This window comes from Podarcis vaucheri, assembly GCF_965113315.1.
Source record: "Podarcis vaucheri genome assembly, chromosome: 2".
Classification (NCBI taxonomy): domain Eukaryota; kingdom Metazoa; phylum Chordata; class Lepidosauria; order Squamata; family Lacertidae; genus Podarcis; species Podarcis vaucheri.
In genome coordinates, this window is record NC_138760.1 from 94,233,047 (window position 1) to 94,259,198 (window position 26,152).

General features: G+C 40.6%; 1 protein-coding gene and 1 long non-coding RNA gene across 3 annotated transcripts in view; one reads left to right on the top strand and one right to left on the bottom strand.

The window, feature by feature from the left end:
* Nucleotides 1-26,152, top strand: part of PLXND1 (plexin D1) — a 159,036-nt gene that overhangs the window by 66,488 nt on the left and 66,396 nt on the right. Inside the window, exons 6-13 of the mRNA XM_082209178.1 lie at nucleotides 1,457-1,631; nucleotides 3,739-3,847; nucleotides 5,644-5,746; nucleotides 12,979-13,083; nucleotides 16,193-16,282; nucleotides 16,888-16,981; nucleotides 21,247-21,410; nucleotides 23,590-23,741. Coding sequence (XP_082065304.1) covers nucleotides 1,457-1,631; nucleotides 3,739-3,847; nucleotides 5,644-5,746; nucleotides 12,979-13,083; nucleotides 16,193-16,282; nucleotides 16,888-16,981; nucleotides 21,247-21,410; nucleotides 23,590-23,741 — 992 coding nt within the window. The remainder of the gene's footprint in view (nucleotides 1-1,456; nucleotides 1,632-3,738; nucleotides 3,848-5,643; nucleotides 5,747-12,978; nucleotides 13,084-16,192; nucleotides 16,283-16,887; nucleotides 16,982-21,246; nucleotides 21,411-23,589; nucleotides 23,742-26,152) is intronic.
* The window catches only part of LOC309525535, a 125,510-nt gene that overhangs the window by 20,464 nt on the left and 78,894 nt on the right, over nucleotides 1-26,152 (bottom strand). The gene's annotated exons all lie outside the window — the stretch shown is intronic.

Genomic DNA, 26,152 nt, shown 5'->3' on the forward strand with positions numbered 1-26,152 from the left:
TCCCCTAGAAACCTCTAACCCTTTACACAACTGCATTAATAATGTTAAAATAAACCAACAAACATTCACTTAAAGTTTATTTTTTAGGACTAGTAAGCTACTGCTTCCTGGCTCTTCAGTAAAAAGCACACAATGGAAATTATGTTAAGTAATACATTTAGCTTAATCTTTCAGCTTTGAATTTGTGAAATAGTTCTGTTGCACCGATCAGGTGGGGTGAATTACATTATGCCACCAGATTGTGTACTAGTAGAACAGATTTATTGATCACACTCCTTTTCAGTTGCACTTGGTTAGCCACCACTGAAATGCTACACCAGAACAGGTTGCTTTGCTGCATTCCATCCCCTCTCCCAAGACTAGAGCTTCGCCCCCTTGGGAATTATGTCTCCTACAGTGTGGCGTTTTTCAGTCCCACTTTTCACTGGTTCTAAAAGGGAGGTTCACGCAACACACCAAGACAGAGGGGTGAGGATGGTTACAAGACCTCATGCGTCAGTTCTTCCCCACTGATGTGCACCTTGGTCATTCCTCCATCCTGTGGCTTGCGTAGAATGAGTGGTATAGGAAAGGGCTTTCCGCAAGTACTGTCTGATGTACACAGAGCTCAGCATTGGAAAGGACCCTGATTGAACCAAAGTACCCTACATAGAGAAGTTCTATCCATGAACATCAGTATCTGGGAAGCATCCTTTTCTTACACCATCCAAATATGCAGACATCAGGGAAGTGTTTCTGCTGTGTGCACTGACAGCAAGAAGTGTGGCCATTGTGCATGGGCAAAGGGGTGGATGTGGTACACGTGATTCCATTTCACTTGATAATCAAAGCTGTTACACAACTGTTACAACTGGCTGGGGAGAGTCCACACAATATTTTTGCTGCTTATTGAGGCTATAGGTTGTATCCAGCATTCGTCTTACACATAGTAGATTAATTGAAATGAATGAACCTGATTAATAGATATGTTACTTCCAATGGGTCTACTCTCAATAAATGTAGTAGGATGCAACTATGTATGTTGTCTCTGTGTGTGTATATAATTTGTATATTAATATTGTTGCAAAACACTTCAGGGCTTTTTAAAAGGAAAAATGTTTATGCTAATTAATTGGAAAATAAATTTAAATAAATATACTTTTTTGTCCCTAAGCAAAATGTTTCTACTAACTTCCTTTTTCAAAATGTCCGAATAGAAATTGCAATAAAAACCTAAGAGAAAACAATGTTACTAGCCAAGAGTAAGTCTCCTTCATTGACTGCTTATTACCTTTCTGAAAGATGTACTAGTTTAGCCATGCTTTCCATACATTATTTTCCAGCTGACAAATATTATGCAAAATGAAAAATCAATTGTAGCCATTTGTTTCCTAAACCAGATAGTCAATGCAATTCAAAATTCTGTGTCCCTTTTTTTTGTTTGTAGCAATAACTCAATATTTTTTGTCTGTATTAGGGCATGATAATCCAAATAAATGGGAATATTCCAAGTTTGAATGGAATGGAGATGTCTTGCAATTATGGAAATAATATATCCACTGTAGCTAAAGTTGCTGCCCACTCTTGGAGCCAGTTTGTTTATTGCAATTTTCTTCCTAGAGAAAAATACCCAGCCTTCCCATACAATCAAGGTATGTAACAAAGAATAGAGACAACATGCTTTTAAAAAAATGAGAGCAGTAGTGACTTTGACTTAGAAACTCCACTATTTCCGTAGTCATTCATATTTATTTGATATGGAAAACTGGGTTACTGCATGAAATGTGTGTGTGTGTGTGTTCATTTATGTGTGAGCATTATCAAGGAAATATTGAAGTCCTCATGTGTACTACCTTGGTAGGTTTTGGCCACAATCCTATGAACTCTGTAACAACAACAACAGCAACATGTTGCCAGGGCAAAACACATTATCTGCTACCTTGCTATATCATGCAGGTTCAGACAATTCCTTTTTGAAGATGCAGTATGACTTTGGATACATGGTGGTTGTCACAGAGTCCTCAGGTTGAATATCACTATAGATGCATGGTAGAGAAGGATGTACATATTTGTTCCTAACTCATTCAAATAGTATAAGTGCATATAAGAACCAGTTCATGGTGATAAGCCCACCACAAGCATGGTGTTAAGTCTTAGGCGTGTTCATATATGTCTTGAATATATTGGAATTTGCAGCTCACCATCTCCTGTCAAATATAAATCAACCCAGGAAGTACTGAGCTGTGATTTCGGCACATGCTAGAGCATCTGCAACACCAGCCTTGGTGGGAGAAAAAAGTCTCAATTAATGGTGACTTCATTTGTCATCGCCATATCCAAATGGTGGTATGGATTCCCTCTGGCCTTAGCAACCACCTCTTTCCTCCATCTGGTATTGATTGCTGGACCTTGACAATTCATGAATGCCACACTTGTGCATTATGCTGCAATTTTCCATATGCCAGACACCTGTAAAGTTCTGCGGGGAACTGCCAGCCTTTCCCCCTCAGCGCAGCAGCGCCTGTGTCTTCAACAGCTGTGTGATTAGCAGAAATTCTGCAGGAGAAGCATTTCCAGACATGCAAAGCCATTGGGAAAAGCTTTACCTGCTGATTAACTGCTTGCCATGTGGCTTTCTGCTCATTAGCCAGCAGTTGCCAAGCACGGTTTGTCAGTCTAAATGTGGCCTAGTTCTAATCACTTGTAATACTTTGTAACTCTGTGCTTAACAGAAATAGTATATTGTATCTTGTGGGTGTTTTTGGTACTCTGATGTTGAATAAGTAATTGTGTAGAATTTTGTATCCTAACTTCTTGAGTACGGCACATGAACTTTGCCATAATGAACCAAGTCAGATGATTACCTTATTTCTGTAAAATAAATCTCTGCGACCTTCAAATTGGAGGATTCCCTGGGCATCCTGTTAGTGTAGACATGTGTGGAAGATAAAATGCTTCAGAACTTATGAAATGTTTTCTTACTAATGCGTTATTTTCTCACAGGTGTGTTAATGTTTGGTACCAAATTTTCCTTCATCCAGAAAAAGTTGCCCATGGGGCCCCTCCAGACTGGCATTTTATTGCAAGTCTATTCTGTAACATGGTCTTGACACAATAATAGTAGTGGTGGATTTATCCTGCTTTATTAGTTGTTCTGCAGTGCTTCCCCAATTACGGCCTGGAGGAACTATAGTGCAACAAGCACAGGACAAAAAAACCACCCCAGAATATTTGGGGTAGGAGAGGTTATGGGATTTTATCAGCAGGTTACTGAAAATGCATTGACTAGAAAGGAAGCAATATGAGTTTCTCAGAACCTTTGCAGGCATAAATAGTATTGAAAGTGAGATCACATATGACCTACCTAAAAGCATCATGAGCACAAATCATCATGAATGTGCAATAAAAGGGGGTTACATGACAAAAGCAGAACTCTGCAGCTTTCTTTGTTCTATATGTTACATGCCCCCCCCCCAATTTCCTCCGGGAAACACAAATTCCACTGCTAACGTCAGTGTTACACACCACCCCCTTGTTGTGTGACTACCTAGTTTGGAGAAATAGTGTTGAAAGCTGTAATTTTAAGTGAAGAGAAACTTTTGAGTTTGGGGGGAGGGCAAACTTAGGACTTGCATTCCCCTGGGGAAAGAAACAGTTTTGAGACAACCCACCCAGGCATTTATCTTGTCTTGAAAGCTTAGAAAAATATAAAAGCAACTCTCTTGTGATCTGTTATATTTTGGCTTGTTTTCCCCCCAGATCATGTGATTGTTCAAACTGCTGTACAGGTCAACGGCAAAAATATTGTGTGGGCCAATTTCACCATCTATGATTGCAAGAGAACTGGAAACATTTATCCAAAGACAGCGTAAGTAATCTCATGGTCCGTAAATTACAGTGGAGGGGACATGGCAGCTTGCTGACAAACAGTAGGTTGCTTGGCTATGACTTGCATCAGAATCTGACACTGGGAAACCCTTTTCGTGTTTTGTTTTGTTTTTGGTAGGGGAGAGATTGTGAATTAGGTAGTCCTAAAAAAAAAAGTACATTCATCACCCAGGAGCAATTATTGTAGAGGGTTAACTAAGCAGGAACCACTTAGTTGTCAACCAGATATTTTAGACCCTGGGCAGGATTTGGCAGGGAAGTCTGTACAGCTTGCCAAGATTCACAGAGAAAGGGTCTTAGAGCATTTCAGACCATCTGGACAATTTTGACGGCTTTTGGCATTTTTTCCTTTCAAGTTTCTTAAACGTGCTTAATATTTTATTTCATTTTATCTGAAAGCTTTAGCGTTAACCCTCAGAACTCTGCTTGATTTTCAGGAGATAAATTCTACGTATTAATAGACTGATCAGTCTATTGTAAAACAAAATACAATTTCCCAGGATTCAGTAAACATAGTGAGCATGAAGGTTATGCAGCTCAAGGAGCTGTGGAAACAACTAGGTGTTAGCTTGTCAGGCCTGGTTTTTCTTCCACGCGCTACTGCCACTATCCCTAGGAAGTTCTCTTCCATGTGCTTGCAGATCATGCTCTTTAACCAACCAATCTTTGGAGACAACTTTTAGGAATAGTTACAGCAATATGTGAAATGGCATTACTTCAGTAAAATTTCAAGAGCCGATCAACTGTTCTGTTGACTGGATTATCAGCCCCGGAGTTGGACACAGTTGGTTCCCCAAGTATAACCATCCCTTTTGTATTGTTTATAGGAAGGGGGATATATTCTGCAGGTAGCATCAAAGGAAACAGTAATTAAGGGATGTGAAGAGGCAGTTGTGGATGTGCAAAGTTAAAAGGATATGGGTTTTGAAGGCAGTATAGAGTTAATGACTTAGGGGAACAGATTCACTCTCCTTCTAGAATAATCTGATTGCTTGGGTCAGCATTGAAAGCATGTCAGTAACATGCTTTCAGCATACCCATGCTAAGAAATGTTTTGTTGATGCAAGAAAGTTATTCATGCTCACATATGGTCTTGTTGCCTCGATTTGAGAAATGCTGATTAAGACCTACATTATGATTGGACTTTTAGTGTATACTTTGCAGCCAATCAAACTGATCTTTTCGAAAATAAAGGTTTAGATTCTTACCTACCACTCTGCAAAATATCCCCCAAAGCTTAAAAGTCACTATCACTAGCTAATATCATGCATGAACTACAAGGCACAGGATAAAATTTTACAACTCATGTTGGCAGGTCAGACAGGATTGCCGCAATGTTAACACTGGACTAAAGATTTCTTTATCTAATAGTAAAATAGTCCCGAGAGGGAGCAACGATGGTGGTGTTGAGTCTTTACTCAGAGCAAGTTTGGGTTGCTGCTTTTCAATGGCAAAGTTACCTCTATGCAATTGTGGAAGTCGTATTTATTGAAGAAAGTTATTCCTGAAAAACAATAAGGGAAGTAGCTCAAAACCAGATGTTATATTAGCTCTCTGGTCCGTGGATTAAGTGGAATGGCAGAAGAGCAGTTTCTGGGCCTTCTCACCAGGGGGAAAAATGGAGTGTTAGACTTTTAAAAACCTTCAGTGGAAGGACTTGCCACAAGGCCATAATGAAGAGTCTGCAGACTTGCAACAGAAATTTAGCTCCGGACAGGAGTCTATAACCCACCCTGGTGTGGATTAGTAAGTGTACATACTTTTTATGCATTTCAGATGTATCACCTGCCTCTCGGCTAAATGGAAGTGTTACTGGTGCACTAGAAAATACACCTGTGTCTCCAATTCAACTGAATGTGAGGACTCAATACAGATGAATGTAAGCACACAACACTGATAGTTCATCATACTTCTTTGTTTTAATGACACTAGGGTCTTTTTCTCCTTGTCTGGTAGAAATTTGAGGACCTTGTTTTTACAAATCTTACAGAGTATGGTGTGTATAGAAGTTGTGCATAAACATTGCGTATTGTGGTGGTGGTGACGTTTTGAAGGACAAGGTCAGGCTCCCTCAAACTCGGCCCTCCAGATGTTTTGAGACTACAATTCCCATCAGCCCTGACCACTGGTCCTGCTAGCTAGAGATCATGGGAGTTGTAGGCCAAAAACATCTGGAGGACCGAGTTTGAGGAAGCCTGGACAAGGTCTTTCGACACTGATTTCCATTTATCCCCCAAATGATAATAGGTTGTAGAGCCTGCTCACTATTTGGTATTCAAACCTCTAGTACTCAACATTTCTACATGTGTGTGCAGAAAAATAAATGGACAGTGGGTTGGATTACATAAATCTTCTGTTGCCCGTTTATTTAGCTGTTGAGTGTCCCAGGTAGTAGTTCTGTGAGCCTGATCAAGTGAGCCACATGGAAGGCCAGATGACTTTCAAAAGTCATTCCTAATCATGATGGGTTTGTGTTCATGCTTTCCCCATCTTTCACTGACCTTGTTCGTTGACCAAATGTAAGGTTCCTCATCCCTCTGCGTCTCACATTCCATGTGTGTGAAATGAGCACTGTAATTCCTGTTGTTAAAACTTGTGCTGTAGTGTTAATTGATAAAAAAAAACACCTCTTTCCTACTCGGATGCATGGAGAATAGAGCATTTCTGTTTAAGTAGTTTATCCAGGTGCAGGATATTTGGAAGTTCGGACAATTTTTTAAATAATAATAATAATAATAATAATAATAATAATAATAATAATAATACAGACATTTATATGTGCTTAACAAAAGTATTCACATTTCCTGGCTGTTCAATCAGGTTTTATCCATTGGATCTTTATTACCATTTTAAACTGGAACAGTATCTTTATTTCCACATGGGTTGCAATGCCTGGATTTTAGCAATACAGTGGTGCCCCGCAAGACGAAATTAATTCGTTCCGCAAGTTTTGTCGTCTAGCGAATTTTTCGTCTTGCGAATCACGAAATCCCATAGGAATGCATTGAAGATCAATTAATGCGTTCCTATGGTCAAAAAAAGTCCAAACAAAGCCAAATTTGGTACAACAACAGTTTATTAACTGCTCTTTAAAGTCACACATACTGTAAAGAGCAGTTCAAAAATTGAAGGGAAAATAAATTAACTTTATAAACAAAACATGTCTTTGTTTTTAGACAAAGGAAACAAAGTCGCGAGACGTTTTCGTCTTGCGAAGCAAGCCCATAGGTGAAATTCGTCTTGCGAGGCAAATCAAAAACGGAAAAACCTTTCGTCTAGCGAGTTTTTTGTCTTGCGAGGCATTCGTCTTGCGAGGTACCACTGTAAAATAAATCTAGTAATACTTTGCAGGGTGTGTTTTTTTAACCTTTTACTAGTCTATTGTGGGATATTAATAAAACAAGCTAACATTAGTAAAATCACCAGTTTGAACAGGAAATCACTGTTATCCAAAATCCATCTCGTCATTATAGTGAAATTTGGCATAATGTTCCTGAGGTTAATTTAAACAAATTGGCCTTTTAGCAGTCAGTTTACTGATCATTTACATTTTAAATACCATTCTACTTCTTTGTAGCTTTGAAAATTTTCTAGCGTGTTGAGTCTCTCCTTGAGTGTTTTATTCAGAAAGGGCCTTGGCCTTCCTGTCATACTTTCTATTTTCACTTTCCAGTTTTTACTCTGCCTCAATTATATATAAGTGCAAAATATTCAGAAAGAATACATTAGACAAATCAGATCTTATCAGTGTGGTGTAAATTTATTAGATACAGGGATTTTCATGCATGGCTTCGTTAAAAAATTGGCCTTGGTTTTGCTTGTTCAGTTATGTTTTCCTCAGTAAACGTCATTTTCACCACAGCAACATAACATTGAACTGATGGTTGTTAAAATCTACACATTTGCAAAATTATGCCTGTAGGCCTTTTCTGAAGCAGAATGAATAGTAAAAGTAGGCACATGAGTAGTTTGGTCTATAGGTAGTATCTAAGGCAGGCATAGGCAATTTCCAGAGGTTTTGGGACTACAATTCCCATCATCCTTGACCACTGGTCCTGCTAGCTAGGAATCATGGGAGTTGCAGTCCCAAAACATCTGGAGGGCCGAGTTTGCCTATGCCTGATCTAAGGTGACAACCAACTGTTACTAGTTTGATCATAACTTTAAACGATTTAGAAGCTGTCCTTACAATCCACCTCTTCCAACATGATATCCTGAGGTTTCAAATTCGGGCTTCCTCAGAGGCTGCTAGATTGGTCTCAGCACCTCCATCGCCACTGCTGACCCTAGTACCCACTGAATTCTGGTTCCTTCTGTTAATGTCCAGCTGCCAAGTCTGCTTTGTGGAGCAGCATTTGTAGCCAAGCCCTTTGCTTCATATCAACTGCCACAAATTTCCATTACATGAAAAAGAAATCCCAATAGGGTAGAAAGGACTGTGTGAATTTGTCTGCTTTTCTTTGGAACAGAAGAAAATATAGAAAATATAACTGCCTATACACTTGCATTGCTATCTGTACGGTTCCTTGGGAATCTGAATACACAGAGGAAGAAAACTCAGCTTTTCAGTTCCACAAACTGTCTTTTCCATGAAAGCATCCCTCACAAGACATATGTTAGGCCTGCCTTAGAATTCCACACCAAGTCCTTTTGGGAAAGTACGGTATTTTCAGTGGCCCTTTGACCACCGCTTCACCTTTTCAGGACACTAAGATCCTTGCACTGTCAGCAAAATGAGCCTCCTAAATTGTTGAGGATTAAACTAAGCAGATGAATCTAGGGCACCCAGAAGGGATCATCTTCAAAAAGGCTTGGCAAGGCTAATCTAGAAACCCCTGCGCTTACTTTTTATATACCTTTTAAATCTCCTTCTGGAATAGGTAGAAATTTTTGCTGCCATGAGATGGACTAAGAGAAGTGGGTGAGAGCCCCAAAGATTTGCATTAATCTGAAATTCACAGAATGGTTTTAGTTAGCAGATGTTACATCCTGAGGGGTGGGTGTGGGTGGGGATGGAGGAAATAAAGCAAGATTTCAAATGAAGTTTCAAGGGCATGAACTGAATTTTAATAGACAAGTGTGCCAGCAAACCCTTACCATCTGAAAGCATAATTGCCTCAGTCCCACAAACATTAAAAAACTATTCTGCTTTCAAATAAACACACGTATTTGTATTCACAGACACCTGTGTGCCATCTTCTGTGTTATTTTTGGTGCCTCTCTGATATTAAGACATGAGGCCTAGTAATAGATATAAGAAACCATACGACTGCTTAACTGCTAAGACACCAAAATCCCAGGCTGCTTTCACCAAATTCATGTCTCAGCAGCCCTGAAGCAGATACCCTGCCTAACTGTTCTCACATTGTAAACTGACACTTATCAACTTCTGTTTTGGTAAAATGCAATGTGAGAACTCCTCTGATTTGTTTGAATAACAGATATGAATGCACAGATACAGTTAGATATTGTGCATTGTTTAAATTATGCAATACTTTTTACTAAACTATAGGCCCAGAGAGCTATGCTGGAAGTACGAAGCATGTACTGTATTTGGCAAATGGAGTTTCTTCCCTGTCTCTGAGATGCTAACTTGTTTGAATGCACCACTGGTTTTCCCCCGTGTTTCAGTGTGCCCAGTACAAAATGGAGAAAAAACATTTCCCCCTATCCAGCTGAAAGAATTAGTGCCATTTTAGAGAGCTGCTTCATAGCAAAAGATGAAAAGCGCTGTTTCTATGCTTAGTAATAACAGACTAAAGGATTAAACACCAAATATGAAAAGGCCCTTTCTGTCTCAGGTACACTCAGGCGAGCTGTCCCTGCTGTGCAACTGAATGTACCAGGTTCATCCATCTAGAATGTGTTTGCTGGGGTGATTAAACATCAGGATGCGTGGGCTGCAGTATTCATTTGGTTTCCTTGGATTGGAAACTAAAGACAGGAACACTGAAAATAAGGGACTAGTTGATAACCAGGATTTAGTAGTTTAACCCTTAATAAGCATTTGCAGTGCAGGCAAGTCATGAGCTGAAAGGGAGGGATCTGTTTCACTGAAACTTTTGCCCTCTGCTGAAATGGGGGAGGGGGTCTTGTTTTGGTAACCTTTCAGGGTCTGTCCGACAAGAGGGTGGTGGAGCAGGGATGGCGGAAATTACAATTAGCAAAGTGGACAGACTGGGGACAAACATGGATACAGGCTCTTCTCCCCTAGGCAGCCGCAAATGAAAGTAGTAGCTTGCACAAGGCAGAAGAAGGCACTGTGAGGTAGTGAGTTAATCTGTTCGCTATTGTTTGTTTTTCTAGCAATCTGAGCTAGCTTCTTTGCTGTGCAGGGACACACAAAGCTATGTTCATTTCCCTGCTGAGTTTGCTTGCCCTCTTTTTTCCCCTTTTTCTTGCTCACATTAAGGAGACTCAGGGACCAGAATCAATCCACTCCCTCTTTGTTGATTTACTTCTCTGCTTGCATATCACCCTTATTTAATCTTCGTGCTGAGGCAGCCTAGGGAAGGTGCATGGTTAAGATCAGTGTCCCGATAAACCATGAAGCATGCTTTTCCCCATCAAACAAGCACTTTAAGATAATTGAGAAGCCTTGAAGATGGGCTTAGCAGGAACCAGGGGAGAGCCAGTCTTAAGTGCTTGCAGCATATGAGAGAGAGAAGTGTTCTACTGTTTATCTTTTTAAGTGTTACAAGGCCCAGGTCTTAAGTTGTCTCACTCAGGTGTAAATTAGAAGTCAGTCAATGACAAGAGAATCAACCTCTGTGCACTGTGGGACATGATGTTTTCTCAGTTAGCTCATGTAATCTATTTATGCATATTTGGTAGACTAGTGAGATAAGAATTTAGCCTGACTTTTCGGGGGGGGGGGTTGTAACCCTTTTAGATGAACCAAATCGCGAACGTTGGGCTCGTTGTAATCAGATCCTTTGTCCACACATCAGTTTTATGTGATGCACTTTTGAGAAGATGGAGAGAGGGTTCTTTTATATTTTCCAACTTTGTACGTATGGCTTCATGCTTGTTTGAGCCCTTGTTCGAACTGGGATAAAAGTCGTCCAATAGAGCTGGGTGCTGTGGAATAATAGATAACATACAGTGGTACCTCGGTTGTTGAATGTAATCTGTTCCGGAATTCCATTTGACTTCCGAAACGTTCGACAACCAAGGCGCAAAGGGCAGTGGGCAAAGCCAATGGAGAAAAAAGAAAAAATGCAGTGGAAGCTGTTTGACCTCTGAGGCTCATTCGAAAACAGAAGCAATTACTTCTGGGTTTTCAGCGTTCAGATTCCGAGACACTCGAAAACTGAGGTACCACTGTATTTGCTTCATATTCAGCCCTTGCTTAATCAAACAACGCACATGTCACCACACCAATGGTTGTCCTCTTTCGCTTATGTTCCACAATAGCCTGTCTTCAATGTAAACACTCAACATACACACAGTCTTTATACAGATGGTTATTTCATTTGGAGCAATGGGAATGACTTTCTCTATATGGCTCCCATGACACTAGACCTGATCCAGCAGAGGAACCTTAATAACTTAATCCATTTTCATAAAAAAGCAATCCTCCCCCCCCCCAATCATTTAAATGGTTACGTGAATGTGGACAGAAATGTGTTCCCATTTTTTCATGCACTATACAGCAGCAATGCAGTGCTCTTTATGGGTACTTAGTATTCACAGCCATCTCATATTGTACACCCAACTACTGCAACAGTGCTAGTCATGCTTCTGATTGTTTATTTCTGCTTTTTCGGGGCAGTTATAGAAGAGTTACAAAACTGCAAAATGGATTTGTGCAGAAATCATGCCTTAATAATGATGATGATGTGTGTGTGAGATAGGCAATGACAGCCCTTCAATTCCACCTCTAAAACTGATAAGAGTTATTGCCTGTACATAGCCACATGCATGCAGTGCTTAAATTTAGCATCAAGTGCATACTTAAAAAACAAAAAGCACAGCAAAATGCTCGGTTTTTTGCAAGGACTGTTGCTGGAATTTCTGTAAATACACTGTATCATATTATTTGGTTTCATTTCTTCTAGTGAAATAACGGGTATAGTAGCTACCTCAGACATGGCAGCTGATGAGAGCATATGGTTTTCCTTTTAATTTGTGAGGAAATTAATTTTGCTGTGAAAAATCCCAGATTGATAACACAGTTGCCTGAAGTCTGAAAGCACAGTGTTTATCCATAGAACAGAAGATGAATAGGAAGGAATGGTGCAAGCCTCACACGGTCACACTCCAGGGAGGAGGTTGTTGGTGAAGTTTCCTCTGTTTTCGCACTAATATATTCTTGGTCTGTGCAAGCAAAGGTGCCAGCTCACAACACATGCAGTTGGCACCTGCCACTGAGTTCAGGATTGACGGCTATCTTCTATGTAAAGTAGAGGGCTTTTACTGATGATGCAGAGATGAAATGCATATAATTAAATTACTAAGCCTACAGTTCTAAGCATGTTTACTAGTGATTAAGTCCCATTGGCCATGACGGGACTTTGCAGGATTGGATTTTAAGGCTGTGAGGCAAAGAACTGCCTTCAAAAGGGTGCTATAAGTTGGGGAAGGGATGTGGGTGGCACTGTGGTCTAAACTACTAAACCTCTTGGGATTGCCAATCGGAAGGTTGGCGGTTTGAATCCGCGCAATAGGGTGAGCTCCCGTTGCTCTGTCCCAGCTTCTGCCAACCTAACAGTTCAAAGCATACCAATGTGAGCAGATAAATAGGTACTGCTGCAGCGGGAAGGTAAATGGTGTTTCTATGCATTCTGGCTCGTGTCCCATTGCACAAGAAGCAGTTTAGTCATGCTGGGCACATGACCCAGAAAGCTATCTGTGGCCAAATGCCAGCTCCCTCAGCCTGAAACAAGATGAGTACCACACCCCATAGTCTCCTTTGGCTGGACTTAACCATCCACAGATCCTTTACCTTTACCTTACCTTTACCTGTTATAACTTGGGACTAAAAATTTGTGAATGCCAAGGATGTATCAGCCATGCCATTTTTTCTAAATTCTGTTGCCTCAAGTGTTAAGAAGGCCCCAAGTTTCCCATATTAACCTTCCTTTCTTTTGCTTGCTTCTTGAACTACAGAACAGCACTGATTGTCCACAGATTGTGCCTTCCTCTGTTGCTCCAGCACCAACAGGGACTTCCCAGGACATTGTCATCACCTTGATGAATACTGCTTTCATAAAGGTAATAAAACAGAGAGGCATTGCAGAAAAACAGGTAGAGTCTACATTTACACTGCGAGTCAGAAAACTGAGATTACTAATGGGGTAGCAATCTCTTATCATAAATGAAATGAAGTTAATGCATAACTTGCCTTTTCCCATTGCCATAATGGCAGGAATAGGCATAAGAGGAGAGACCTTTAATAGAAAGCAGTCACTTTGGCAAGCGACTGGGTGGGCTTAAAAAGAAAGAAGAAAATGTACTGTGTATGCAGACGTTCTCTTGGGGTCTGTTACATGTAATGCAAGAACCTTCATGGTATTTATACAATAGGTGGATTTATAATATTGTAAAACTTTCACTTGAACAGATTGTTTGGGGGCAAATCAACTTCATAGACTTGAAGATATTTTTCCCATATTTCACTCAGTGTACTTTGCAGGTGTGCAACTCTCACAGGGGAATGTACTCCAAGCTTGAAAAAGAGAAAAAGCAGCTTGTTAAAAACAAGTGGCAAAATCTATGACTGGAAATGAATCAAGACCAGAAACATGGACATAATTCCTCTCTGCTCTGCAAATCACACTCCGAGTTTGGCAATCTGGGGTTTTTTGCACTTACGGAAATACATGCTCTTTGTACTTTCCTGACACATGAATTGGGTCAGGCAAATAATTTTAGCATTACAGCATTATGTGTTTGAGGTACATTCATAGACTAGTTTCTATAGGAGTCTAGGAATCAATGACAAAGAAGAATACTTCATTTGTATCTTATGCTTTTGTGCATTCCCCCTGAAGTGTATGAAAGCTGCTATTATATGAACCCTTAAAAAGAATATGAGAGCTCATGTATTGCATTAGAATATAGTGTTTCGTCCTGCCCAGTATCCTCTCTTTCATTGGTCAGGTTTGGGTAATTTAGGGTGCTTATGTACACATGGTATTAATTTAGTCATCCATTCCCACCTGTCCATCTTGATCCCCTAGTAGTTTAATATATTAGGGATAACTAAGCTATAGTGTGGATGTACCAAATATCCTACCTCTCTTCTTCCTCTCGAGTTTTTGGGGTAGATGGAGCACAATGTTTTAGGTGCTTAATCAGCAAATGCCACATGAATTAATGAAGACAAGAAAACTCCCCCCCCCATAAAAGCTAGCATTGTAGAGCATTTCAGTGTCTCATAGTGGTGCATGATTTTTAAATGATCACATGTGATTACAGGCCTAAATTAAATGTGGGTTTGTGTGAAAAGCACTTCCCCTGCTTATAGCTGTGCATGCATGTAGCCTGTCCTTTTTTGTTCAGAGCAAATAAGTGTTTTAAAAGCTTCTTAAAGGGCCTTTATTGACAGTTTTTGAAGTAGTTGCAGTACCCAACAGAGGAGCTTAACAAGCCTTAGACAAAGGCACAGTTGGCTTGCAACACTAGCAAAGAAAACTCTTTATATTGTAGCTTTATTACAGTTTCTTCCCTAAGGTCTGGCACTGGTAAATAAGGATATGCCCTTATGTTTACAGCAAAAGAGAAGGTGGGGGGAAGCTGCCTTCCTCTGTGGTGCTGCAAGGTGGCTACAGGGGAGAAATACTGTGTGTAACTTGATAAGAGGTGAAATAAACAGGAAAGGTACTAAAGAAATTCAACTCCTAGATGGCAAATCCAGACAACTATCTTACAGTCTGGTTTCCTCTCAGCCTGTCTACAAATACAAGGGAAAGATTAGCCACACTGCATTTCTTGGGGAAATGTATGCTTCACGATTGCACTATATATGTACAAACACAAGTAAACGCCATTGACTGAAATCACACATGTATTTTGAGATCTTTAATGATTACTCATGAATTTTCCCACCCTATAGTATTATATAATAATTGCAATACCACCATTCATACGACCACAATACTACAATAACCAGTTGAACCAGTTTAGGCCTCTACTTCCCAAAATCATACCTCAGATCCAGGGTTTCAAAATCTCCTCTGAAATTAGATTGAACTACAAAACCTAGTCTCACATTATTTCCAAGGTAGCCGAGAACAGAATTTGATTCACTGATTTATCAGAGTGTAGGAAAATAGGAGTGGTACATATTTGCTTGATTCTGCACAACTGTGGGAAGGAAACTGAAGTCGTGGCTATCTGACTTCATTGAAAGGTGAGCCTTTAGGGGACGTGGGTGGTGCTGTGGTCTAAATCACTGAGCCTCTTGGGCTTGCCGATCAGAAGGTCAGCAGTTTGAATCCCCGCAACGGGGTGAACTCCCATTGCTTGGTCCCAGCTCCTGCCAACCTAGCAGTTTGAAAGCATGCCAAAAAGTGCAAGTAGATAAATAGGTACCGCTCCGGCGGGAAGGTAAACGGCGTTTCCATGCACTTCGCAAGAAGTAAGCATTGTATCTAGAATGCCAACTTATTATGCATTCAAATCATATATCTTTACCAGTGAGTTATGGCTCCTGGTTAGTTCAGGATAAGTACTGTCTCTAAATCAAATGCTCTCATTCAAAATTTTTTTCATCAAGCTTATTAGGATTATGAAACTAGTTATTGGTCACAATTATTATTTCTGAAATTATTACTGGGGAAAATGAAATCTTAATGTCACAGAGAACTAGCAAGTGAAGGCAAGTTTCATTTGGTCCACATTTTTAAATGAATTGTCTTGGTTCATCCCTCTTGATTAATACATAGATTGGAATGTCATTACCCTTTGCATTTCACACCTCTGAATTTTGCAATATAGTTCTTAGCTCAAAAAAATGACCAAATGCATAAACAATGCATATTTCAGGATAAAATATGTTAAGAGGTACCTAAATTGAGACAAAATGCATATTTTAATATGTGATAAAATATTATTTGCATATGTATTTAAATACAGATTTTCATGCAGTTTTGTTTTTTTAAAGGATGAATGCAGAAATGGGATAAAATAGATTTAGGAATTGCAATGAACATATGTGAAATTAACCAGAAAATGATCTTCTGAAATTGATCAAACATCCATCACTACTAAGAACAGAATTTGTTTTATTGGGTTTATTGGAGTACAGAAAAATCGATGTTTTTACTTTAAAAATTTGATATTGCTATGCAAATTCTTCCCTGTCTTCCCAATTGTCTAGGAGATGCCTTTGGAATGTCATTTTCAAACTGACAGGATATTTGAGGCCCAATGGGTGAATGCATCTGCTGTTCAGTGCAGCAACGTGCTGGTGAGTTCACAGCTAGTGGGGATGTTTCCTCTGCTCTAGTGACAGAGCCACAGGCCCTGTGTATGCTGTTTTATCAAGTCATATCATCCTATCAAAGTTCATTAGGTTCTGCTTCCATGAACTCTAGCATTTCCATGACATAAGTTCATTCCAAGTTTTCTTACGCTCTTTTTAGCATGAATATACAGCAGTGATGTGCAACATGTCCAGCAATGAAATTCCAATTGAAAATTGGAGCCAATTGCTCTCTTATCTATATATAGGCTTTTCTGGCTGATTGTTGAGAGCTAGAAACATTTTTTAAAAAAATAAGGTTGAGCTTGCTTGCCTGGTTTCCATATGGAAACATAATTTTGCTTTCTCATTGGTTTGGTACTCAGCTACTTAGGTTTAATTAACAAAGACAGAGCAGTACCTCTTTTTCTCTTTTTTTTGCCCCAGGCTCCTGATTTCTCCTGCTGAATTTGAATATCATATTCCAAGAAACATCTTGTTGCAATATAGAAATGCCTTGTGTTGACAGCTATAAAGCTAACATGTATTTTGCCACTGGGGTCTGGTGTTTCTGTAAATGGGATAACTCTTAACTCACTTTCTTTGTACAGCTTCACACTTCAGACAAAAGGCACCTCTTTCCACTAAACCTTCAGCTGAAGGAAAAACCTGATAGATACATTGATAGTCCAGCGCTGATGACAGGTTTGTTCTAAACAAATTTTCCACCTTTTTTCGTTTAGAGAGGGTAAAATGTCCTTTAGAAAGCTTACAGATTCTTAGCTAGTTGGTGCTTTTGACCTTCTAGGGTTTCTTTACATACCTTAGTAGCAGATGTTTTGAAATCAGGGAAACATACAAAAAATGAGATCTCGTTTTACAACGTTTATTTATTTGTCATCATATTTCTTGCCCATCCTTCACCATATGCTGCAGATTACAACATACAGGGTATACCTGGAACTCGCCATGAACACCTCCCTTGTTCTCTTATAATGGCAATGACGCCCACCTGAGAGGTGCCAGAACTGAGTTCTGGTGAGTTCCGGCTAAATACTCATGTGTGAGTATACAGTATACTCACATATGTTCTGCTATGTGCACTCATCCAATTACTAAATACAAAATAGTTTGGGCTGCAGTTTTATACGTACATACTTGGGTGTATGTCCCATTGTTTTCAGTAGGACTTTCTCCTATGCAAACATGTATAGGATTGAGCTCTTAAAACTGTAATGCTATACATACCTGGGAGCAGGCCCTGCTGAACTCACTGGGGCTTGGCTTCAAATAGGCATGTGTAGGGTTGTACTGTAAATATCATACTGGATTGATATTGAAACACAAATGTGTGGACTGTTTAGGGTCAGGGATGGAATTTAGCTCAAAGGAGATAAACCAGCAGCAGTTTTTATGGGAACACAGTGTCATTGTGGGATACATTTGAAATACGTGTATTTTCAATGCTGGGAAGAAGCAAAATATGTAAACACATTTCTGCTAATTCTGTCATCCCTGCCTATATATTTGTAATCAAAGCAAACACTCTTGAGCAACCACTTAAGTTTTTAATTTATTTCCAACCAGGGAGGGAGGAGAATGTTGTTTGGTCTGCATTTTTAGCAAACTGACCTCATTCACACCCCTGAGGCTAATATAGGGAGTGGGCCATTATTAGCCTTTGGGTTTTGTTCTTCTCTGAATTTTGCAATAAAGTTTTCAGCTCCAGAAACATACCAAAATATGTGAAAAGTGTGCATTTTCAAGTGACATGTATTAAGAAATGTGTCCATTTGTATAAAACACATATTTAAATGTTTTCTCACAAAATATGTAGTTATGTAGTACAGTGGTGCCTCGCAAGACGAAATTAATTCGTTCCGCAAGTTTTTTCTTCTTGCGAGTTTTTCGTCTTGCGAAGCACGGTTTCCCATAGGAATGCATTGAAAATCAATTAATGCGTTCCTATGGAAACCGCCTTCAGACCAGGTCCGGGGACAGTCTGTCCCCCGACCTCTTCTGAAGGCTGGGGGGGGGAACAAGGGCTTTTCTTCCCACTGCCAGCCTTCAGAAGGCTGTTCTGAAGGCTGGGGGTGGGAAGAAAAGCCCTTCTTCCCACCTCCCGCCCCGCAAGCTCCGGGGACAGGAGGGCTTTGCTGCCGACCGCCAGCATTTTAAAAGCCCCTGCTGTCCCGGGGCGATTTTAAAATGCTGGCGGGCGGGAGCGAAGCGTTCGCTGCCGACCCGCAGCATTTTAAAATCTCCCCGGGACAGCAGAGAAGTCTCTGCTGTCCCGGGGCGATTTTAAAATGCTGGGGGTCGGGAGCGAAGCGTTCGCTGCCGACCCGCAGCATTTTAAAATCTCCCCGGGACAGCATTTTAAGATCGCCCGGGGCAGCGGAGAAGTCTCCGCTGTCCCGGGAAGGCAGGCGGGGGGGGGAGCAAAGACTTTTGCCCCCCGCCAGCCTTCAGAAGAGGTCCAGGACCTCTTCTGAAGGCCGGCTGTGGGCGAAAGTCTTTGCTCCTGACCGCCAGCAATTTAAAACAGGTCCCCGGAGATTTCCCTATGGGCTTTCGTCTTGCGAAGCAAGCCCATAGGGAAATTCGTCTTGCGAAGCGCCTCCAAAACAGAAAACCCTTTCGTCTTGCGGGTTTTCCGTCTTGCGAGGCATTCGTCTTGCGGGGTACCACTGTATGTAATTCAATAATTTACCACCAAAAACAGTTTGGGTTAACTTAGAGTTTCCTGGAGTATGACCAGCTTTGTGTTACTTGTTTAGTTGATAGCTGAATTCAAGTGTTCTGAATATTTAGATCAACTAACCTGATTTTATTGTTTACTTCTCAGAAGAAATTATTTTCAAGTGGGGGTGAATGGGCAATAAAAATATTTTGTCACCAGATAATATTTAAGTACACATTTAGGCATGAATTTAAATACAGATTTTCATACAGATTTTTAAAATGGTGATTATTTTGCATTATTTATATATAAAAATGTGTAATGCTCTTTGTAAAAATACTAAAGCAGCTAAAGCAGCAGAGAATATAAAATCATTAAATGCCATAATACATCCAAATAATAAGTTCAATATCAGTGGTACATGGTTGGGTCAGGACTAGTCTGTCTAAACAAAAATGTGTTATGAAAATGGTTGAAAATTTTGCACAGTTGATGCCTGCCTAATATCAATAGGGAGGAAATTCCAGAAAAAGAGACACTGCAACCCTAAAAGCCCTGCTCCCGATAGTCATTAGACATTGCTCAGGAGCATATAGAACCACTAAAAGTGCCTTTGCTGAAGATTGCATTGACCAAGAAGGAACATAAGTAGTCCTTGAGATACCCTGGTCCCAAGTTGTTTGATTACTTAAAACAATTACTTAAACTTGACCCAGTAGCATACTGGCAGCCACTGCAGTTGCTTCAGCAAAGGTTGAATTTACCAATGCTTGGATGACTGTGGCCAAGCTATGAGTCATCCAAGAACGACTGGAGATGTTGTATCAGCCAAACCGGTGAAAAACACTCTTAGCCACTGAGGTCACCTGGGCTTCGAGTGACAATTATGGAACGAGTAGTATCTCCAGACTACAGATCCACTCCTCCAGATGGAGTGTAGCCCAATCCAGAACAAGCAACTTATAGATCAGTTCACCCACAGAGCCTCCATCTTGACATGATTCAGATGCAATTTATTGGCTCTCATCCATCCCATCGCTGCACTCCGGCACCAGTCCAGGACTGCATAGCCACACCTGATTAAGATGTTATCAAGAAATAGAACTTGGTGTCATCAGCATGCTGGTGGTACATGGCACCAAACCTCTGAGTGACTGCTGCCAATGGCTTCATATAGATGCTAAACAGCATCAGGAAAAGATTAGTCGCCTGCAATATCCCATAGTGCAAGTGTCTATGGAAGTTAGATCTATAAATGGTTGTTACCTGTAATACACGTATGTAATATCAATGTTCATAGGTAATACATCTTTGATCAGAGGGTGCTGAAGGCAATCATTCAGATAGCTGCCTGAAAAATACCACTGTTTGGTTGAAAATATTGGGCAAAATCAAGCTTTGGTTCAGAATTATACTGTAATGTTTTTGTTGTAAAAATCAGTTGTTGCATTTTCATTGCAACAGGGCTCCAGTTTGGCTGAAACACTAGTCTGTATGATTCCCCACCCACAGTTATTAATCCAGATCTTTCCCTCCCTTCTCCCATTTGGTTTTTGCTTTCTATGTGATTTAGTTTTGTTCTATAGCATGTGGTGAAAATGTTTCTCGACACCACATTCTGTTGATTAATAAATAGGATTTCCTATTTATTCAGGGGCAAAAGGCCTAAACTTTAGGAGAGCAGGTAATCCCTTTGTGCTCTGACACAGGGATGAAGAACCTGTGGTCCTCCAGATGCTGTTGGACTACAACTCCCATCATCCTGTTTGCTACATTAGCTGGGGCTGATGAGAGATGGAGCTCAACAACATCTGGAGGCCCACATATTTTCCATTCCTGGTCTAATAAAAATGTAACAAGCCATTGAAACAAGGACAGGCAGAAATAAGAGAAGTAAAAAGATTCCCATTTGGGGGAAGTTGGTGAAATGTACGTATCATGCTGAGTATTGTAATGATAATTGTTTGCCATTGTAAACTAAAGTTTTTGCTAACTAGATATATTGAGCTGTGCAAAGCTGCCTCTCATGTGGATATCTAGAATTAGAAAAATGTAGCACAAATTGACAAAGGGATTTTCAAGTACTAAATTATGTTGCAGTGGGAACGAGTGCCCAGAACTTCTGGGAAATCTTTAGGACCATGGCCAAAACTTCTTAAATTGTTGTATGTCCAGACTCTGCTGCTGGAAATGTTGCATTACTCTGGCAGGGGGGTAGTTGCACACACAAAGTTAAGCAAAGTCATAATATGCTTCCAGCTTAGGATATTTATCTCTTTTTTTCTAGTGGAGATTTATAATTGTGCAATTGGAAGTGCTGACTGTTCTCAGTGTCTTGGGAGAGAAGATCTGGGTCATCAGTGCATTTGGAGCGAGAGCAGTTCTAATTGTAGACTAAACACTGAGTCCCTCCAGATTCCAGGCATGTGTCCTCCTCCTGAGATTAAGAAGGTAAGTCTTGGGCACAGTACAGAAAGAGGCATTCTGCTCAGTGTCATTTTGCCGCAGTAAACAGGAATTGGTTGTTATTAATGGATGGTGGAACAGGGACCAGTATTCTGGACTTTACAGTGGATGCATTAGGCTAGCTTGGTATTTAGAATTGGAGCCAGCTTTAAAGACTGTCTAGTGCGACCCCACCAATGCAGAGATTTTAAGATAGGGATTCTAACCATTAACTACTGCATGTATTTAATCAGTGTACCAAAACAGTTTAAAAGTATTTAAATGTATTTCAAAAATACAATATTAAAACATTCAAAATACTTACTTTAAAGCAATACCAGTACCTAAAACCAACACAAAAGTAGGAATAAATTCACCAGTCTCAGTTTTAAAATGCTAACACAGATGATGCAGGACCGAACAGAAATCTCTTGATGCCGCAAAGCCCCTCCAGGAGGATGCTATGGTCAGTGGTATCAAAAGCTGCTGAGAGGTCAGGGAAAATCAAGAGGATCATGCTTGCCCACCCTCATCCCTCTCCTGACACAGGTCATCAACCAGAGTGATCAGTGCTGCTTCAGTGCTAAAACTGGACCTGACCCCAGTTTGAAATGGGTCTAGAAATCTGCTTCCTCTAAGCACATATGAAGTTGCTTGGACACTCTTTGCTCATGAAGGGCTATTTGTGATTGGACAGTAGTAGTAATAAAAATATTTTATGTATATATATAAAAAATCACAATCCAGAGAAATGCTCTTAAAGCTGTGTTGGTGAGGATGGGGAGGTCCCTACTGCATTCATAATCCAATAGCCATTTTATTGTTAACATCTACCGTTCCCGTTTCTCAGGCCTGGCTGTACAGAGGAAGTGCTAGGGAGCCCGCCTCGCTCCACTGTATAGGAAACTTAGCCTCCTGCCTCTCTGCCAAAATCAAGAATTGAAAGCAAACCACAAGAATTAAGGTTACGGCGTGTCACGGGGTTGGGATGCTATTTCTTAGCAGATACTGTACATTCAATCCAAATCCCTCCATTTGCAAAAACAAACAAGCTTTTCTTTAGTGTCTACAGAGTTGTCTTGTGGGGGGGGAGGACAACCACAATTCTATTGGAGAGGGACGCTGAGCTTAGTAAGGGAACATTATCAGCCCTAAGCAGCTTGGCGGAAGAAGGAGCCTCCACTCTTGACCTCCAGCCCCTTGGCTTACGTCATGTTATGCTGGCAGCAGCTACAGTGAATGGCAAGCTGCAGCCTCTCTAACTGTACTTTGAGGAAGGAAGGCTGCTGTTCCTGTGCAGCTTTCGGCGGCTTTATTTATTTTTTCCAATAGGTTTGTTGCAATTTAAAAGGCCCTTTCTAAATGTAGGGCATTAAGCTAGGCCAGATGTCCAGCGAAATCAAAGTGGCTTTGTGGCTGACTGCAGAACAAAGGGTAACAAATAAAAATCTTTCCTGAATGTGCATCAAAATGTTGTTGTGTAGATGCTAACCACAACCTCCCAGAGGACATTGTTGATTGGGGCAGTATATAAAAGCCATAGGTAGGTAGGCAGGTAGATAAACATTTTTTTGAAACAAACTATAGTCTTTTTTGCAGCAAGACTTGGATATTGTTGTTTAAATGAAAAACCCCAGGGTGATAATTAGGCAGTCTTCTCTCTGAATCAGTGCTGGGTCAGTATATAAAAAGGCAGGGAACAAATAGCCCACTTATAGCTGTTATCATTCATAACATGCATGGTGGTGTTTAGAGAGACCAACCCTTTTGTTAAGGATTATACAAAAGATTGTGCTGACCGTTCCCAGCGCAAAGAGTTGGTATCCTTATTATGTTTTCTCCACTTGTCAGTTCTTACTACTTTCCCCCTTCCCTTAACTGTTATTCAAAACTTTTAAGAATACTGATAGTTGTATTTTCAGTGGTGTATGAAATTATTTCTGAATGAGGTAAAAGGCACTGTAAAAACTGTATTAGTCACAAAACCGAAGTAGGACATGAATCTTAAGCATATGGCTCATTTATTGGACCCACAGCCTTCCCCCCCCCCCCCCCCGTAGAAGAATAGGGAGCATAAAATTGATGTTTGTACCCAGACGGGAATAAAAATGAATGCTCCCCACCTTGCTGCCTTCCATGCCTTTGCTTTTAACCTACTCTCATCAGGTTCCCTTTGAACTTGCAGATTGAGCCCCTGAATGGACCCCTGGAAGGAGGAACTCTAGTCACAATACGAGGAAGAAATCTGGGCCGTAGGTTCAGTGATGTCATTAACGCTGTCAAAATAGGGAATGTGAAGTGTTCACCGCTCCCGGACAGATATATCGTCTCTGAGGAGTGAGTAACTCATGCTGAATGATTTAAAAGCGAGTGAAAGGAAAGGGATTGCTGTCGTTTATTTCCTCCTCTTCAGCTGATTGATCTCTTCCAGCGGTCTTTCTTCAGAGATCAGGAATGTGAGGGCTTGGTATGAGCGTGCAAATGTTTGCAGGGATTCACATGCATGCGTAAATGGAGAGTAAGGCATCCAATTATCCACTGGCCTCCTAGTTGTTAATAGTAGCTGCTACTGTTTGCTTTGTGACCCAGTGAACCAAGCTGACTCTGAATCAGCTCATTTATGAAAAGGGCAGATTTCTGTATGATACATATTGAAACTGATTAATGATTTTTATCCCCTCAAGGAATTCATTCCACAGTAATAACTTCAGCTGAGAGAAGTCACATTCTAGAATTCTCAGGTCGTTCCTGTGAATTGTATTCTCTGCTGAGGACTTCCATCTGGAAGATTACCGTAGGTCCTGTTTTGTTTTGAGTGATGCATATGCATCCTCAGAGGGGAAGTTACCATGAGACAAACGCTTTCTGTGAAGAAGTGCGGAAAAGACAGGTACTAACTAGCCTTCTAGTTAGCTGGCTGTGCCAGGGAATTGATCTCCACAATATTCTAAGCTCCCGCCTGTCCTACCTGTGCCCTCAGCAGGTCAGGAGGACAAATGTAATCAAAACTTGCACAGCTGCTACCCATTCTGCAGCTCCATCTAAAACAACTGGGAAAATTCTGTGCTGTCAGACCTTTCACTAGCTTCACATTCACATACATTTTTGCAAAGTTGTCTTCGTTATCTCTTCAGGCTTCAGAGACCAGCTGAGGTGATTGTGCGCAGTTACTTTGGAATGAAATCATCCACAAAAACCTGGGAGAAATTCTCATGATAATTTCTTATGGAAAACGGTTGTAGGAGGCCAATGAGCCGAGGCCACCAAAGATCAGCAGATCAAGCAATCTATAAGGGCTGTGCTTGAAGGCATGCTGTTGATAACAAGCAACATAGCAAGATCTAATTTTGGAAGAAATTGAAATTACCCGTTAGGAACAGTTGAGGGAAATAGCTGGGTATAGCAATTATGAAGTTACCATTTCCATCTGAGGAGGAGAAAATACGCAAACAAGGCATTGGTGTTCCTGCACCAATTGTTTTTCGTGTGGGAATAGTGGATATAATGAACACTTTATCCCAAGTCCTGACTCTGATTAACTTCCCAATCCTGGGTTTCTTTGAATTAAAGGTAGTGCCAGAAGTGATTCGCCAAGTGGGGCGGGGCCATTACACGAGCTTCCTGGCGTGTGGGTTGCTTACCACAAGGAGAGGGGCAGGTCAGCGGAGAAGTTGGCATAGTGCAAATGCACCAGCAGGCATAACGGAGTGGCTCTGCTGTTCCGTTTACACTGTGCCTCCCCTTCTCCCTCCCAGTAAGCAACAATAATCCACTGGGAAGCTAGAGTAATAGCTCCACCCCACCCAGTGCGCTACATCTGAGTAGTGCCTCATTTATTAACCTTCCCATTGTGTCCTTTGCACCATCTTGAATAAGCATTCCAAAGCTTTTAAAGTAATAGTAATCCCCACAAAAAGAGATGCTGTTCCTTTGTTGGGTGGTGCTGGAGGGGGTATTTCCAGTGTTTAATGATAATGGCTGTTGTATTACCCTATGGAAATGACCTCTTGCTTCCTCCACACACACCCTGCCACACACACACCCTTTCTTGCACCCTATAGTATGATACACCATAGGTTTTGCAGTGGACATATTCAGCTCTTAGTTGTTGTTGTTGTTTATGAATGCAATTATCTGAAGAGCAGTCTGTTGACCCAATGGGAACATGCATGCCTGGACAGGAAATGCATAAACGGCAGCACTGGGACAACAAGGAGCAAATTAAAACACCAAAGGTTAATTAATTAAAGCCCAAAGGTTGCTGGTACAGAAATACTTTATTTAAGTTTGAAATAGAAGATGCTACCGAATCTAAATCACAGGATTATTTACTACTAATATAAATGCCTAGTTATTTCCTGTTGGGTCATGAACAAACTTCATATTTCTCTATAACACAAAATACCTTTTATTTTTAGTGACTTTTCGTAAGAAATAAAGCATAATTGGAGTTTCATGAGCTTCACATTTTCAAGTAAAATGAAATACGTAGTTGCTCGATCAGGAAAAAAATGGCAACAAAATTTCCAAAGTCAAGTTACTTTAAATAAGAATAAGCTTAATTCTTCATTCTGAGAAGGGCACCCCAAAATTCTGAACTGACTCTTGCCTCAGTAGGAATGGTGTTACTTCTTTCCGGCTCAGTCCATCATGAACAGAAAAGGGTTAGTGAAATAATTTGTACCAGGATAGTTTACACTTGGTTATATATGCCCCCTTCTGGAGGCTTACCTATTATCATGCTATGC